At 48.8% G+C, this 18803-nt stretch overlaps 1 protein-coding gene across 1 annotated transcript in view; it reads left to right on the top strand.

The window, feature by feature from the left end:
• Nucleotides 1-219: 219 nt before the first annotated feature.
• LOC123096874 (uncharacterized) overlaps nucleotides 220-18803 on the top strand; it is a gene marked incomplete at its 5' end in the record, with an annotated part of 22518 nt that continues 3934 nt past the window's right edge. The window contains 3 exons of the mRNA XM_044518655.1: nucleotides 220-260; nucleotides 1676-1790; nucleotides 2648-3640. Of these exons, the coding sequence (XP_044374590.1) occupies nucleotides 220-260; nucleotides 1676-1790; nucleotides 2648-3640 (1149 nt within the window). The remainder of the gene's footprint in view (nucleotides 261-1675; nucleotides 1791-2647; nucleotides 3641-18803) is intronic.

The raw sequence follows: 18803 nt of genomic DNA, 5'->3' as shown, positions 1-18803 counted from the left end.
AACATAACACATAGCCGGAAATGGCAAGAGTCGGAGTTACAAATATGGCAAGTTACATGCGGGGTGTTACAACACTCCACCACTACGAGAGGATCTCGTCCCGAGATCTAGGACTGAAATAACTCCAGATATTCGGAATGGAGATGGTCCTCGCGTTCCCAGGTGGCTTCCCGGTCGGAATGGTGCGACCACTTCACTTTCAGGAATTTGATGGACTTGTTGCGAGTCTTGCGCTCAGTTTCTTCAAGAATAGCAACGGGGTGCTCATGATAAGACAAATCTTCTTGGAGGTCAATCTCTTAGAAGTTGATAGTGCGCTCAGGCGTCTTGAAGCACTTGCGGAGCTGTGACACGTGGAAGACATCGTGCACGTTCGCGAAGTTGGAAGGAAGCTCAAGTTGATAGGCGAGGTCGCCTCTTTTGCCAATGATCTTGAAAGGACCCACGTATCTAGGGGAAAGCTTCCCTTTGATACCGAAGCGACGAGTGCCTTTCATTGGAGAGACGCGGAGGTAGACATGGTCTCCGATCTCGAAAGCCAAATCACGGTGCTTACTGTCATAGTAACTCTTCTGACGCGATTGCGCGGCTTTGAGATTATCACGGATGACTTTACACATTTCTTCAGCTTCAGTGATTAAGTCATTGCCAAGAAGTTGGCGTTCACCAGTCTCCGACCAATTGAGAGGAGTACGGCACTTCCTGCCATAGAGAATCTCGAATGGGGCCTTGCCCGAACTCGCTTGGAAGCTGTTCCTGTAGGAGAATTCAGCATAAGTAAGACAATCTTCCCATTTCATGCCAAAGGAAATGACACAAGCTTGAGCATATCTTCAAGAATTTGATTGACTCGCTCGACTTGGCCACTAGTTTGAGGGTGGAAAGCTGTGCTGAAGCGAATGTTTGTGCCCATGGCCTTCTGGAAGGAGTCCCGGAACTTAGAGGTGAAGATGCTTCCATGATCTGAAGAAATCAATTGTGGAATGTCGTGCAAAGAGACAATTCTGGAGGTGTAGAGCTCTGCCAGCTGAGCTGCTGTGATGGATTCTGTGATAGGAAGGAAATGAGCCACTTTAGAGAGCTTGTCAATGACAACGAAGATAGCATCATTTCCGCGCTTGGACTTGGGAAATCCAGTCACGAAGTCCATTTCGATATGATCAAACTTCCATTCTGGGATAGCAAGAGGTTGGAGGAGACCAGCTGGTCGTTGGTGTTCTGCTTTCACTCTTCGGCAGACATCACATTCATTCACGAATTGAGCAATTTCTCGCTTCATTCGAGTCCACCAATACGACTGCTTGAGGTCATGATACATCTTCGTACTTCCAGGATGAATGGATAGAAGAGAATTGTGCGCCTCGTTCATTATGACTTTCCTTAGATCACCTTTCGGAACCACAATCCGGTCCTCGAAGAACAAAGTGTCTCTGTCATCAATGCGATAGCACTTGTATTTGGAACAAAGCGTAAGGCCGATGGCAGCCTAGAGTTTGTAGCCAACGCCAACTCCCAAGGTAATAACCAGCGACGCAAGGGGAGGCCCCCTCCCCGAGGCGGCGGGTCAGGTCCAACGCTGGAGCAGCTGTTGAATGAACCTTGTCCAAGGCATGGCTCTAGAGAGAAGCCAGCGACTCATCTGTGGAAGGATTGCGCGATCATGAAGGCCTTTAAGAGTTACAATGGCCCGGGCGGCGGCTCAGGCGCCGGCGGCTTTCATGGCCCGGGCGGCGGCTCAAATTCCGGTCCTCAGAACGGTCAAGGGGGCTTTAATCAACAGTCTGGTCAGGGTCATCAACAGCAGCAGGGGGGTTATCAGACCAACCCAAAGCAGCTTAGCGGTGGACAGTATCATGTGTTCACCACTAGTTTGTGCAAACGAGATCAGAAGCTTTACAAGAGGGCTGTTAATGCTGTTGAGCCGGCGGTTCCATGCTACTTGCGGTGGTCTGAGCAGCCTATAGTGTGGAGTAGGGAGGATCACCCTCCACGGGTGGATAACCCGGGCCACTTGGCCTTAGTGGTGGCCCCTCAGGTGGGAGGTTATAAGTTCACAAAGGTACTCATGGATGGAGGCAGCAGCATCAACATCCTATATTATGAGACTTTTCGCCGTATGGGGCTGGTTGATAAGCACCTCAGCCAGTCAAACACTATCTTCCATGGTGTGGTACCTGGTAAGTCGGCTTATCTAGTCGGCAAGATCGAGTTAGAAGTGGCTTTTGGTGATGAGAACAACTACAGGGTGGAGAAGTTGACCTTTGAGGTGGTCAAGATAAGAAGTCCATACCATGCTATATTTGGACGGCCGGCTTACGCCAAGTTCATGGCACGGCCGTGTTATGTGTACTTACAGCTCAAGATGCCGGGTCACAATGGGACCATCACGGTTCACGGCAGCCGGAAAGTGGCTCTCGAGTGTGAGGAAGGTGATGCAGCTTACGCAGAGTCTGTTTGTGCAACAGAGGAGTTGAAGTTTTACAAAGACAATGTTGACCCAACAGACATGAGTTCTCTAAAGAAGCCGACTACGGAGGCTGAGCCGGCGATGAAATTTAAGTCGGCTGATGAAACTAAGCTTGTTGATTTTGTTCCAGGAGATTCATCTCAGCAGTTTAGCATCAGTGCCAATCTGGATCCAAAATAGGAAAGCGCGCTCATCGAGTTCATCCGTGAGAATAGGGACATCTTTGCGTGGAAGCCTTCTGACATGCCAGGTGTACCTAGAGAACTCGCTGAGCATACTCTCAATGTTGATCCGAAATTTAAGCCAGTCAGACAGTTCCTTCGACGGTTTAATGAGGAGAGGCGGAAAGCCATTGGTGAGGAAGTGGCCCGGCTCTTGGCGGCCGGGTTTATTGTTGAAGTTTTTCACCCAGAATGGTTGGCTAACCCGGTGCTCGTGCTCAAGAAGAACGGCACCTGGCGGATGTGTGTGGACTACACGGATTTGAACAAGGCGTGTCCGGCTGATCCTTTTGCTCTCCCCCGTATTGATCAAATCATTGATGCTACGGCGGGTTGTGCACGCTTAAGTTTCTTGGATGCTTATTCCGGGTATCATCAGATTAAGATGGCAGTTAAGGACCAGGATAAGACGGCGTTCATCACTCCCTTTGGAGCCTTCTGCTATGTGTCTATGCCCTTTGGACTCAAGTGTGCACAGGCGACTTACCAGCGTTGTGTACAGAACTGTCTTCATAAACAGATCGGGCGCAATGTTCACGCTTACGTAGACGATATTGTGGTTAAATCCATCAAGGAGGAAACCCTGATAGATGACTTAAGGGAAACCTTCGATAATCTCCGGGTCTACAAGATGATGCTTAACCCGGCCAAGTGTGTTTTTGGTGTTCCTGCAGGCAAACTATTGGGCTTCTTGGTTTCTGACAGAGGCATTGAGGCTAACCCGGAGAAGATCAAGGCCATCACTTCCCTAGCTAAGCCGGCGTGTATAAATGACGTTCAGCGTTTGGCGGGTCGCATCGCTGCTTTAAGCCGGTTTATAAGCCGTTTGGGTGAGAAGGCTATGCCCTTATATCAGTTGATGAAGAAAGCTGATAACTTTGTCTGGAATGATGCCGCTAATACCGCTTTTGAGGATTTGAAAAAGCAACTGGCAGAGCCCCCCGTCCTTGCTGCTCCGGTTGATAAGGAGCCCTTGCTACTGTATGTGGCGGCAAACGCACGAGCCGTCAGCGTGGCTATTGTGGTGGAGCGCAAGGAGGTGGGTAAGGAGCATCCGGTTCAGCGGCCGGTTTATTATGTCAGTGAGGTGCTCATTGAGTCCAAGCAGCGGTACCCGCATTGGCAGAAGCTCGTGTATGGTCTGTTCATGGCGAGCCGGAAGCTCAAGCATTATTTTCAGGGTCATCCCATCACTGTGGTCAGTTCTGCCCCTCTTGGTGATATTATCCAGAACAGAGAGGCTACAGGGAGAATTGCCAAGTGGGCTATACAACTTGGACCTCATGACCTCAAATATGTGCCACGCACTGCTGTTAAATCTCAGGCTTTGGTGGATTTCATCAATGATTGGACGGAGTCACAAGTGCCTGAGCAAAAGCCGGATAACACTTATTGGACTATTCACTTTGACGGGTCCAGACAGCTGGAGGGCTCGGGGGCTGGTGTTGTATTGGCCTCCCCTAAGGGTGACAAGTTCCATTATGTGCTGCAGTTTATGTTTCCTTGCACTAATAATGCGGCTGAATATGAGGCTTTGCTTCACGGTCTTCGGGTGGCTAAGGAGATGAGCTTAAGCCGGGTAAGGTGTTTTGGTGACTCAGACTTGGTGGCTCAACAAGTATCAGGCGCCTGGGATTCTAAGGATCCTCTCATGGCGGCTTATCGCCGCGAGGTTGATGCCATTGTTGGGCATTTTCAGGGATACCAAGTAGAGCACATTGATCGCAGGAAGAATGAGGCGGCTGATGCTTTAAGCCGGCTAGGCTCTCAGCGAAAGCCGGTGCCGCCTAACACTTTCCTGGATGTCCTGTATAACCCCTCGGTTAAATTGCCTACAGAGGAGGACTTGGCTGTCCCTGACCCGGAGGCACGACTGGTGGCGGCTCTTCATGTCATACCAGACTGGACAATGCCGTACCTGGCTTATATAACCCGGGGAGAGTTGCCTGAGGATGAAACTCTGGCCAGGCAAATAACCCGGCGGGCTAAGTCAATGATCGTCATCGATGGCGAGTTACATCATCGCAGTGTTTCAGGGGCATTTCAATGTTGTATCTCCCCTGAGGAAGGCCAAGAGATCTTGCGGGAGATTCATGAAGGGGATTGTGGTCATCATGCCGGCTCAAAATCTCTTGTAGCCAAGGCTTTCCGTCATGGTTTTTATTGGCTGACGGCTCACGCTGATGCAGAGGACTTGGTCAGTAAATGTGATGGTTGCCAAAGGTTCTAACGACGGGCTCACGTGCCGGCTCAGGAGTTGAGGATGATCCCAATCACTTGGCCCTTTGCGGTCTGGGGGCTTGATATGGTTGGGCCTTTTAAACGGTCCAGGGATAAGAAGACCCACCTCTTGGTGGCAGTTGACAAATTCACAAAGTGGGTGGAAGCTGAGCCAGTTAGCAAGTGCGATGCAGCCACGGCGGTTCAATTTATGAAAAAGGTGATTTTCCGCTTTGGTTTTCCGCACAGCATTATAACTGACAATGGCACCAATCTCTCCAAAGGCGCCATGGAAGAATTTTGTCAATGAGAGCACATCCGACTTGATGTTTCTTCAGTGGCTCATCCTCAATCCAATGGTCAGGCTGAGAGAGCTAACCAGGAAATTCTGAAGGGTATCAAGCCCCGGCTTTTGGTCCCTTTACAACGAACGCCGGGTTGTTGGGTGGAGGAGTTGCCTTCCGTCTTATGCAGCATCAACACTACTCCTAACAGGTCTACAGGCTTCACGCCTTTCTTCATGGTTTATGGAGCAGAAGCAGTCCTCCCCAGTGACATCCGTCACGATTCACCTCGCGTGGCGGCTTATGTTGAGACGGATAATGAACAGGCGCGCCATGATGCTCTGGACTTGTTGGACGAACAGCGTGATGTGGCAGCAGCCCGTTCAGCGATTTACCAACAAGACCTGCGCCGTTATCATAGCCGCCGGGTTAAATCCCGGGTCTTTCAGGAAGGCGACCTTGTGCTCCGGCTCATCCAGGATCAAACAGATACACACAAGTTATCCCCACCTTGGGAATGGCCCTTTGTGGTCAGCAAGAACTTGCACAACGGGTCATATTACCTCATTGATATTCAGGAGCATAAAGATTCGCGTAAATCTGAGGAGGAGACCCGTCGGCCGTGGAACATAGCTCAGCTTCGGCCTTACTACACTTGAGCTACCGGCTCTCGTGGTGTACATATTTGTCTCAGACATGTATATATTATGATAAGCAATAAAGCAGGACCTCTGTCCTTTTTTCTCCTCCAAATATGCGTGTGTTGTTTTTTACATGCTGATTTAAAGGAGGATCCGGCTTATGATCGTATTCGAGTCTAGCCGTAATCAGTAAGGTCACTTGGGGGCTTCCTGTTCAAACATGGGTCGTATTCGAACCAAAGAGAACATAGCTGTCGATACCCACTTGATTGGCAAAGTGCCGAGCTCATTGGGAAGTTACCTTTGGTCATATTTGAATCACAGTTTAACCCCTCTGAGAACCGACGTGGATCGTATTCGAATCAGCGTCGTTAAACAATTTTAAGAATCATTTGGGGGCTTCCTGTTCAAACATGGGTCGTATTCGAACCAAAGAGAACATAGTTGTCGGTACCCTTTTGATTGGCATCACCACACCCACTGGGGGCTATATGATCGTATCCAAATCTTAGCTTAACCCCTTGGGGCCGGGTCTTTGGTCGTATTCGAACCGGAAGCCCCTAAGTTCTTCTGCTTTTTCACAAGTTTATTCTGAGGTATGCATGGCCGAGTCTCACTTGCCGGCTTAACTTTGGTTTACAGTGTTAGTTGCTCGTCATGGGTGTCATTAAAGCAAGTAAATCAGAGTTAAGGTGTCAACCTTACTGCCCGGGTTATTTATCTCCAACACCTGATTCTCAGGGCGGTAAGCCGCGTCGAGACTTGTGAATTGCCTTTTCTATGCAGATACTTAAAGTTGAGGTTGAGAAAAACAAAGGGATGATTATGACCCGGAGAAACATCAAAGAGACAAATTCAAAGGGCTTTTGCATTCAAAACGTGCACGATGACACGGCAGAGATAAATTGTTGCACTTACTCCATTACAATAATTTTTCAAGTCTAAAAGATGGAACAATGTTTGATAAGCCGCTAGTTAACTTATGCTGCCCGCTGAGTTGAAGTCCCCGGCTCATTCCTGTCTTCTCCTCCGGTTGATCCCAAGACCTCGAAGGTTGATGATTTCCAGTCGATGCCGCTGAGAGCTTCGAACTGGGCTTCTTCGTCAATTAACCCGGCCGGGTCAATCTCCGGGGCGAAGGTGTGTGGACGAGCCGGCGGGATCAGGTTGAGGGCTTCGTAGCGAGGGGTTGGAATCCTCTGATTCTCCGCATCATAACCCGGCTGGTACTTAGTCAAGTCGGTGTCGTTCCCGATGAGGGTGGACACCGGGCGTACAGCCTTCACACATGCCGCGAAGTCCTTCTGGTCGAAGGCTGAGCCGTCTTCCTTCAGGCTTGGGTAACCTAGGGCGATGTCTGCCGGGTCTAGCTCCGGCAGGAATGCTTTGGCCCGGCTCAGCGCAGCGATTGCTCCAGCTCTCGCGGAGGCCCGCCGTAACTCCTGGATTCGCTGCGGCAGAACAGCGAGCCGGCGCAGGACTTCGGCCAGATGAGCTGGCACCTCTTTGGATAGGGCCACCACAGCTAAGGCACGCTGTGACCCGGTGTAGAGCTGTTCCACCAGGGTGTACACGGCCTTTAACTTGGTGACCACGCTCTGGTTGAGGTTGGCACTCCTGGGACCTGTTTAACAAGATTAGATAAGCCGGTGACAAGGATGAATCATGACATATACAGACTTGATGAAAGCTGGTGAGGCGACTTACCGAAGATAGCAGCCACCATTTGGGAAACCTGGCGCTTTAGGCCGGAGAGCTCAGCGGTCTTCTCAGTGAGGGCCTTCTCCGCCTGTTCCGCCCGGGTTACCAGTGCGGCCTTCTCTTTGACCTAGGCTTTCCTCTCAGCGTCAAACTCGGTCTTCAACTTTTCTTGAGTGGCAATGCTGGATACAAACTTGGCGTTTGCCTTCTGGGTCTCCGTCTCCTGCATCTTTAGCCGGCTCTTGAGATCCGCAAGGTCCGCCTCTAGTTTCTTGCCAACAGCCTGCATGTATTTCCGGGTTAATTAACAGTTGTTATATAAGTCCTAAGTGCTTTCCAAGCAAAGGCACTTGGCACTTGTGGGCTAATGCATATTGAACGTCTCTATCTACGTACTGCCGGCTCAGTTGAGTAAGCCGGAACCTAAGTCTACAACATATTCAAGTATAAGTCATCGACTTGGGGGCTAGCATGGCAAAGGTAACTATGCAGTAAAGTAAGAAGACGGCAAAAGGGTACCTCGGATTTTTGTTGGATCTGGTTGACCATGGCAACCTCGGTGTCCCGGCTCTTGTGGACTTGGCTGATGTAGCCAGAGATGAGCTCTCCAATGCTCAAGTCGGTGTAGCCGGAGAGGTCCAGGTTCACCCGGTGGGGCTGCAGTAACTCCCCCTTCGTGGAGCACTTGGCCAACGCGGTCGGTCTCCCCGGCTCAACGAATTCCGTCCGGGTGATTACCACGTCCGGGTCGTCTGCTGGTGGGGCTGAGCCGGAGTCCTCCGGGTTAACCGACGCTTCGGTCATTGTCTTGGTAGTCGGGGCAGGGGCCTCAGGCGCCGTGTCCATTGGAATGGTGGCTTCGGGGGCGGAGGTAGCTGGCGGCTCTTGAACCGTCGCCTCCGGGTCAGGCAAGTCTGGCACTCCGGCTGACCTGGTTTTCTTTGCTCTTTTGGTGAGCTTCGCCTGGGCACTGAAAAGACAGACGTGTTAGGCACACAAAGAGTAAGTACAGACAGATAATGTAAGGAGATTGTTATTACCCGGGTGCAGTCTTGAAGGCCGGCAGACTTGACTGCATGGAGTCACCCGAAGAGGGGAGGTCTCCTGATAATTGGAGTCAGAAGAGTTGAGTGGCTGACGGATAACACCCGCCAACGGATGAAAAGGGTACAGGTGAGAAAAAACCTCAGTGCGACGCTTCCTTGTTGCGTCGGGTAACCCGGCGGAGAGGTCGGTGTCCTTACGGGCCCGGGTGTGACGCCGGCTTTCGTGAACCTGCTGCTTCAAAATAAATTGAGGGTCTTGATGAGCTAATGGATGTGAAAAGCTTACTTTCCAGGTTACTCTTCGGACTTTCAGCTGTGGCAAGGGCTCCGAGTCGGAGGAAAGTGACATTACCTCTTCAACCACCGGGTTACTGGCGCCACTGTCATCCTGTCAATGAGCAAATGCTGATAAGGCGGACAGCAACAAACAACAAATATGGCAAGAATTTAAAGGTTTAAGGATTACCTCTGACTCGGAGCTGTCGCTTAATTGCAATAGCTCCGAAGCAGTGGGTCTGCTTCCCTTTTTGCGAGGGGCGGCTTTCTTGGCGGCTTTCTTTGCCTTCCTGGCTTCCTTGGCCGCCTCATGGTCATATTTGACCCGCCAGAATTTATCATCAGCCTGAAAGATACGATGATTGATTCTTAAATGGTTCAGTTGAAGGTTATATGCAGACGAAGATAAAAGTTAAAGTCAGCGGCTTACCGCTGGGGCTGGATTGGTCTTGCAGAAGGGGGCTAGCCCGGTTCTTCCGCAGTCTGCCAAGCTCTCGTTTAGAAGAGCCTTGGTCTCTTCCTCTGCAACGTCTTCTGGAAGATCATTGCGACTGTGCCTCTGCGGGTCATCCTTTCGCCCGGTGTACTCACACATTAAGCCGGGGCGGCGGCTCAATGGGATCACCCGCCATGAGATCCAGACCCGGACCAGATCAATTCCGTTTAGACCGTTGCCTAGCAGGGCTTTGATCTTATTGATTGTTGGAAGCAGAGGCTGGCGTTCTGCGGCAGTCAGTTTGTCGGATAGCGGATGAGTCGGCTCCACGCGCGTTGGGCGAAAGCCGGGCAGCGGGTTCTCGTCAGCCGGGGACGTATCTTGGCAGTAGAACCAAGTCATATTCCAGTCCTTAGGGTGGCTCGGCGGCTCTGCGTAAGGGAACAGACAGTCCCTACGCCGCTGGACGGAGATGCCGCCTAACTCTAGACTTGGCCCGTTGGCACACTCATTTTGGCGGTTTAAGTAGAACAGCTCTCTGAAAGCAGCAAACTGGGCTCTTCTCCAAGGTACACTTCGCAAAAGACTTGGAAGTTGCAGATGTTGGATACGGAGTTGGGTCCTATATCCTGAGGCCGCAGGTCAAAGAAGTTGAGCACGTCCCTGAAAAACTTTGAGCCGGGCGGTGCGAAGCCCCGGCTCATATGGTCTGCAAAGATCACTACCTCCCCGTCCCTTGGCTGTGGTCTCTCTTCTGACGGGTCAGAGGCACGGTAGGACATGATTTCCTTCTTAGGTAAATATCCGGACTTAACGGAATTGGCCAGGGTCTCGTCGGTGACGTTGGACCTCATCCAGTTGCAAGTGATGGCAGCCTTGGGAGGCATGGTGAAAGTTGGTGGTCTATGATAAAGAGAAAAATGTCCGGGTTAATTATAAGCCGGAGATCTATTGTTCAAACTAAGATGGCGGCTTATGAAGGGGACTAATGATATATACTCAGATACAGTGGGATATTTAAGCCGCAGGGGGGTTCAGAGTAAATTGGTTATCTACGGTTTCACTACAGTTAAGCCGGAGGATTCTACAGAGCATGGTTCTCTTTAAACCGTAAAGTTCTACGGCGTGTGTTTTCTTTAAGCCGGACATGTAAGCCGCCAAGATTCAATGGTTGCAGTTTTTACTAAGTGTGGTAAAACAGGTTTCGCATACTACCGTAACTTTTTTGGATCAAAATGGTCGGAGCAAAGAAAATTTTCTAGACCTAAAATGCGGACGCATGGGAGTTCTTGAGCTCGAAGGGGATCTTATGCAGTGGAAAGAAGTGCGTTTTTCAGGTGAAATGAGTAATAAACAACTACTGCAGTAAGTCTACACATATCCAAGATCAAACAAGGGTGGCAACTACAAGAACTACTGAAGCCTGCGAACCATGGAGAAGAACACGGATGAACTGTTTGAACTCTACCACAGATCTGTTCTAGCAAGGCAGAGGAGACTCACCGGAGTTGGGGAAGAGCGGAAGTTGCCGCCGTTATCTGGTCCGAGTCAGGGTGATGCAGCAGCCGGGTTGATGAAGACCAGGGGCGCGACGGCGGCGGCAGTGGCAGAGCTCTGGCAGAGGAGCGACGGCGCGAGGAGGAAGAAGAGGGCGTGAGAAGGACCCGTTGGGCCGGCCTATTTATAAGGTGAGGTCATAAGTGGGCGCGAGATTCAAGGAGACCGTGGCGTGATTATCTCCCCCCCCCCCCACGACGCCTCGATTTTCGGAATGACAGTAAAGCAAAGATCCGTTGCGGATCTGGCGGAGTAAAAAACGGACTTAATGGAGAATGACGTCACGGCGGATTATCCGGAGTCCAGAGGATGACGTCACTCCGGGTTATGGCCTTCACATGAATGATAAGCCGGAGATTTTTTCTGTCAGAAGAGTTGAAGATTGACATGAGCCGGCTCAAATCAATCTGGGGCCTAATGTTGAGGATATGGACCTTAGAGTCACCCGCCAAGAGGGGCCGGGTTACTCATACGGTCGTTGCCAGAAGCCCGGAGCCAAGTTTCAAGATGATGGGCCAGAGATGGGCTGAGAACCGGATATGGCTTAAGGCCCGTAGTTATAATCATTATTATAGTATAACTTGTAGCGTAAGGCAAGTATAGTTTAAAGTCCGAGCCGGATACTCTTATAAGCCGGCCGGGACTCTAAGGGCTGCTGGGCGTCAGCCTCCCTATATAAAGGGACGACCCGGCAGCGGTTTAGGGACGACAATCTCATCGAGAGCCGGGCATAGCAGTTTAGCTCCCTGGTGATCGTAACCCTAATCAATATCACCCCAAACTGGACGTAGGCTTTTACCTTCACCGTAAGGGGCCGAACCAGTATAAACCCTCGTGTTCCTTGTCCCGCATAACCCCTTCAAGCTTTCCAGTTGCGATGGCTCCATGACTAAGTCCTAGCTCAAGGACATCTGCCGTGACAATTCTACGACAAGAGTGTTGAAAGCAATGTCACACTCAGGAGACCAGACATACTTCACATGCTTCTATAGGAGGTTGGAAAGAGGCTTTGCAATCTTGGAGAAATTCTCAACGAATCTTCGGCAATAGCTTGCAAGACCCAGAAAACTTCGAAGCTGCTTGACATTTTGAGGAGGTTCCCAATCCAGAACTGCGGACACCTTCTTGGGGTTAACAGCGATGCCCTTGGCAGAGATGATGTGACCAAGGAAAAGAACTTCATCGAGCCAAAACTCACATTTAGAGAACTTCGCATAGAATTGATACTCTCTGAGCTTGTCAAGCACCAATCGCAAATGTTTGGCATGATCCTGCTTATTCTTGGAGAAGACCAAGATATCATCGAGATACACCAGAACGAATTCATTGGTATAGGGGTTGAAGATGAAATTCATCATCCGAGAGAACACCGGAGGAGCATTGACAAGGCCGAAAGACACGACAGTATATTCATAAGAACCAAAGCTTGTTCTGAATGCTGTCTTGGGAATATCTTCTTCACGAATGCGAATCTGATGATAACCCATACGAAGGTCAAGCTTCGAGAATACTTTAGCCCCTTTGAGTTGCTCAAATAGCTCATTGATGTTGGGAAGTGGATACTTGTTCTTGATTGTCTTTTTGTTCAATGGACGGTAGTCGACACAAAGTTGGTCCGTGCCATCCTTCTTCTTGACAAAAAGAACATCACAACCCCATGGAGAAGAACTCGGTCTGAATAAACCCCAGACGCTCTTGTTCATCGAGCTGCTTCTTCAATTCCTTCAGCTCGTTGGGTCCAAGCTTGTATGGACGCTTGCAAACGGGTTCAGTGCCAGGCTCTAGTTCGATAACGAACTCAACTGGCCGATGAGGAGGCATACCCGGAAGCTCTTCTGGAAAGACATCTTCATACTCGCAAACGACTGGAATTTGCGAGATGGCATTCATTTCACCCTTCTCATTGAGAGAAAATAACCGAATGGTTTCATCACGAGCGGCATAAATAATCACATCCTCAGACGAGTGTGTCAATTGAATTTCCCTGGCAGCACAGTCAAGTAGAGCTTTGTGCTTAGAAAGCCAGTCCATCCCGAGAATTAGATCAATATCCGAGTCACCAAGAACAATTGGAGAAGACAGAAATGCATAGTCGCCCATCTTGATTGTGGAATCCCGAACGAATGCTCGAGAAGTTAGTTGTCGAGCCGGAGAAACAATAGACAGAGGACTCGGCAATACTTCAGTAACCAGATCATGCATAGCCACAAAAGGTCTAGAAATGAAAGAATGCGATGCACCAGTATCAAAAAGAACTTTTGCAGGAATATCGTTAACAGGAAGATTACCCATTATCACATCAGTAGATTCCTTCGCTTGAGCTGCATTCATCATGTTCACCTTTGCAGACTTTGGATTATGCTTGACCACTGCATTGCTGGAAGATCTGACAGGAGGAGGAGGAGGAAGACGCCTTTGGTTGAAGCACTTGTTAGCATAGTGACCTTTCTGCTGACATTTGTTGCAAGTCACCTCTGAGAGTGGACGGTGATAAGGAGCATTGGACTTTGGAGCTTGATTCTGAGACTTGTTCTGATAGCCAGAGTTGGAAGAGTTGGAAGAACCATGGCCACCTTTGTTCTTCTGCTGGTAAGGCTGACGAAACGGAGGAGGAGGCAACCAGAACTTCTGTTGCTTAGCTGTCACAAGTGAGGAAGAAGAAGACTGAACTGCGTCTCTGACTCTCTTCTTAGAAGCCTCACACTTGAGCTGAGCAGCCTCTTGCTTCAGTGCCATATTGTAGAATTGATCGAAGTGGGTAGGCTCAACAAGAACGAGAGCTAACTACAGATCCTCTTTAAGGCCACCTCTGAAGTGATAGATCATACTCTTCTCATCAGGAACGTCTTGTTTAGCGAAGCGAGCAAGTTTCTGAAACTGAATGTTGTATTGATACACAGACATGTTGCCTTGCTTGAGATTGCGGAACTCCTCATGCTTGCTCTCAACAACACTTTGTGGAATGTGGTGCGCTTTGAAGTCCCGACAGAAGTCAGTCCAAGTGATCACACGACCTCCTCTGGAATCTTTGTATTGCTGAAACCAATCAGCAGCTTGGTCCTTGAGCTGGAAAGAAGCGAACTTGACAAAGTCCTCAGACCTGACATTGCTACATTCAAAATGCTTGTTGATGTCCACGAGCCAATCATCGGCATCCGTGGCCTCGGCACAGTAGCTGAAAGACTTGGGCTGATTTGCGAGAAACTGGTTGAGAGTGGCAAAGTGAAACTGATTGTTGCCTTGACCTTGATTGCATTGCCCTTGAGTACGTTCTTGCAAGAGTTGCAGAATCATCTGAGCATTGGCGTTGGTGGCTGCCATGATTGCTTGCCATGCCTCCGGAGGTGGAGGTGGTGGCGGAGGGTTCGCTTGACTCCCTTCATTGCGATCCGGATTCTGACGCGTTGGCGGAGCCATCCTGAAGAGGGTGACATCCGTTAGCATCTTGATAGACAAATAGATAAGTAGAATCAACGGATAGAAATTGCAACAAATAGTCTTCACAATAAACATTCGAACGAAGATGAACGAATGAATTCCGTAGTAAATCATCACACTTCCATAAGTTGAGAAGCCACTTGAAAAAGATATGGAATGATCAAATGAATTCGAAGCAACTCGAATACCACAATACAAAATAAAACAAGTATTGGCTTGCAGAATAAGACGGAACAAACATATGATAGATATTTCGTCCGAAGTTTTCGTGGTGGGGCCCACACGGGCTCAATCGTACAGCACCATCATGTACAAGGCTGTGCACATGACATACGAAGCGTCCCCGAGTCGGCAAAGCCATGTACTCTTTAAGACACAACGAGACCACTGTAAAATCAACCGTATACAGGCGGACCACTAGACGTCGAACCCCAATCTCATATCATGCATCTGTCGGAAAGAAATCCTAAGGCTACTTGAATTCCCACTTATAAACTCCCGAAACTTTCTGGTTATGCAATCTGGTGTAGGGGATACAGGGGACACAAAATATATCACCCAAACTAACAATCCCTAGATCCAGCTGTATCCATCCGTCAACACATAACCAAGAAATCTTCGGAAATCGTTTACCTCAACCTTCGAAAAACATCCGTTATACATGTTATGGCAATACTCCTGAACTCCCGCCCCAGTACTGGGTGGCGTCGAGGTGATCTCACCAACAACTGCATAAAAGAGATTTCGATGTCGGCGAAACTCAGGTATTCCAGAACTGCAACGATAAAATTATGACGACAACACCTCGGAGCTCAACTCCCCGGGACACTGCCACAACCCCTAAATGACAGGAGGCACCAAGAACAATGTTCTCGTCACAAATCCATCGGAACGATTCCAAGATACCCGCGTGATCCTAAAAAAAATTTAGAGAAATTTGAGGAGAGGATAGTCAAAACTTCTACGTCAGGAGACCTCACCAGAGCGACGAAGGGACTGAGGAGTAAAAAGAATCCTACTCTCCGATATATATAATCCTAAGACTCAAAACATTTTGTTCTAGACTCAACAACGCCAGCGATTCGATCAAGCAGGGGGCTCCTAAGTCGGGGATGGCTCTGATTACCAACTTGTAACGCCCACGATGCGGCTATATCTCCCACGTGTCGAGGCACGACTTAGAGGCATAACCGCATAGTGGTTTTGTCGCAAGAAGGGTCATCTTCACACAATCCCATGTAATGAACAAGAATGGGATAAAGAGTTGACTTACAATCGCCACTTCACACAATACATAAATAACATTCATACACCATCCAAAATACAATCATATAGACCGACTACGGTCAAAATCCAGATGAAAATAAGACAACCCCAAATGCTAGATCCCCGATCGTCCCAACTGGGCTCCACTACTGATCATCAGGAAAAGACACATAGTAACGACCATGTTCCTCGTCGAACTCCCACTTGAGATCGACGCCATCATCTGCACTGGCATCGTCGGCACCTGCAACTGTTTTGGAAGTATCTGTGAGTCACGGGGACTCAGCAATCTCACACCCGCGAGATCAAGACTATTTAAGCTTATAGGAAAAGATGGTGCAGAGAGGTGGAGCTGCAGCGGCAAAAGCATATATGGTGGCTAACTTGCGCAAATGAGAGCGAGAAGAGAAGCAATGGAACGGACGTCATCTAGCAATGACCAAGAAGAGGTCCTGAACACCTACTTACGTCATACATAACTCAGACCGTGTTCACTTCCCGGACTCCGCCGAGAAGAGACCATCACGGCTACACACGCAGTTGATGTATTTTACTTGGGTCAAGTGACAAGTTATCTACAACCGGACATTAACAAATTCCCATCTGCCTCATAACCGCGGGCACGGCTTTCGAAAGATAATACCCTGCAGGGGTGTCCCAACTTAGCCCATCATAAGCTCTCACGGTCAACGAAGGATAAACCTTCTCCCGGAAAGACCCGATCAGTCTCGGAATCCCGGTTTACAAGACATCTCGACAATGGTAAAACAAGACCAGCAAAGCCGCCCGAATGTGCCAACAAATCCCGATAGGAGCTGCACATATCTCGTTCTCAGGGCACACTGGATGAGCAGGCCGTACAACTAAAACCAATCCTCGAGTTTCCCCAAGGTGGCGCTGCAAAGGGCTCTAGTTTGGACCAGCACTCAGAGGAACACTGGCCCGGGGGTTTAAAATAAAGATGACCCTCGGGCTCTAGAAAACCCGAGGGAAAAAGGTATAGGTCGCAAATGGTAAAACCAAGGTTGGGCCTTGCTGGAGGAGTTTTATTCAAGGCGAACTGTCAAGGGGGTCGCATAAATCACCCGACCACGTAAGGAACGCAAACTCAAGGAACATAATCCTGGTATAACAGTAACTAGGGCGGCAAGAGTGGAACAAAACACCAGGCATAAGGCCGAGCCTTCCACCCTTTACCAAAATATATATATATGCATTAATTAAATAAGAGATATTGTGATATCCCAACATATCCATGTTCCGACATGGAACAAACTTCAACTTCACCTGCAACTAGCAACGCTATAAGAGGGGCTGAGCAAAAGCGGTAACATAGCCAAATAACGGTTTGCTAGGAAAGGATGGTTAGGGATGACATGGCTAAAATGGGAGACATGATATAGCAAAAGATAGGTAGCGAGCATGGCAATAGAGCGAACAACTAGCATAGCAAAGATAGAAGTGATCTCGAGGGGTGGTCATCTTGCCTGCAAGATTCTCAGAGTTGTCGAAAGCTTGATCCTCGTAAGCGTACTCGACAGGTTCCTCGTTCACGAACTCGTCTCCCGGCTCTACCCAAGACAAGAACACAAACAAACGGAACCACAATCAACCACGAGAAATGCACAAGCAACATGATGCAAAACATATATGATATGCAAGATACGATATGCGATGCATATGCGTGCTCCGGAAGGAAAATGATGAACATGGCAGTAACTTTGCAAACCAAGCATGCCACTGGAAAGATGAGATGATTTCGGTCGAAATCGATATAAAGATCACCGGAATCGGATGCACGGTTTGCAAATGGCAAGCAAAACAAGGACACTAATCTGCGATAAACAGCAAAATAGCACTTAAAATGCAACAAACAGAAATGCTACAGCACCCCAACCTAGCAACAAAGCACATGACAGTAAACTACAGGAGATGCTTGACAAAAGATGAACACTGAGCTACGGCTAGTTCTCAACATATCAAGCTCAAACAAGCATTGCAAAAGTGCAAAAGATTACAGGTTCACGGACTTTGTGAAAAACTGGACATGGCAGAAATCAGCATCAGGTAGCAATGTTCAGAGCACGAAATCAACATGCTACAGGAAATTAACATAGTAAAACAAGGCATCGCAGTGTTCTACTAAATGTACATGACAAAAGTCCCTTACTGGCCATAAGCCAAAAAGGACCACAAGATATGATGGCAAGCATGTAAACATAGCAAGTTTCGTTATCAGGTTTCAGACTTTGCAGAAAACAGAGCATGGCAGAAATATTAATATGTAGGCCTCTTTGTGAGCTTGATGCACTCACTACAGAGCAACGCACTACAAACCAAGCATACCTACAGCAAGATGGCATGTTTATGAAGCTAACAATGGCAAGAACAATTACATAGCATGTATGAATCAACTACAATAAGCTTGACAAACATGCATGTCATGTTAAGGATCTGCCAGAAATATTTTATAGCAAAATCAGAGCAAGATTTAGTCATGCTATGGCACTCCATAATTCCAAACAATTGCAGGAATGGATCAGCTACAACTATAGCTACAAAAGATCCTTACGGAACATCTCCAAAATATGCATGGATCTCTCTGTAGGATCAAGTTTACATGGCAACAAAATTACAGCAGACAAGGACTTAGAGAAATCACCAAGTCCCTGAAATCAGAAATATTACGGGGCCTACTTTGCATGCTTGTGCTAATCACCACAGAGATCACAAAAATATATAGACTATACCACTGGAAAGATGGCATGGCATACTTCAAAACACGTGTAGAGCTCATGCTCAAAAGATGCACAGATTTAAAGACACAAAAATGACAAATCTCCAAGTTCTGTCAAGAACCAGAGAATAACAGCAACTAGCCCTCTTCCAACGAAGATTTGGGCATCAAGATGACCTCTAATGAACATGGTGCAATTGAACAAAATGAAGAGCATCGCGACGTGAACAATTTGACATATTACACGCGCAAATCGGAGCTACCTGCAAGAAATTATCGCATCGGGAACAGAGGCACATGCTGATAAGATTTAGGGACTTGGAGAAAAGAGGGGATCGCGAGAACAAGTCAACGTACGGTGGCTTCGATCGGATCTGGCCGGCGCACTGGTGCTCGGGGCTGCGGGGCTGCGGGACTTGCCGGCGGCCTTCGCCGGAGGCAGGAGGGAGAGGAGGAGGCGAGGCCGGAGGAGGGGCGCCGGCCGGAGGCGGTGACGGACACCGGCGGCGAGGG

The sequence above is a fragment of the Triticum aestivum genome, chromosome 4D (assembly GCF_018294505.1).
Source record: "Triticum aestivum cultivar Chinese Spring chromosome 4D, IWGSC CS RefSeq v2.1, whole genome shotgun sequence".
NCBI classification, from domain to species: Eukaryota; Viridiplantae; Streptophyta; class Magnoliopsida; order Poales; family Poaceae; genus Triticum; species Triticum aestivum.
The sequence above is the reverse complement of the archived record's forward strand: the minus strand, read 5'-3'. Positions and strand labels throughout refer to the sequence as shown.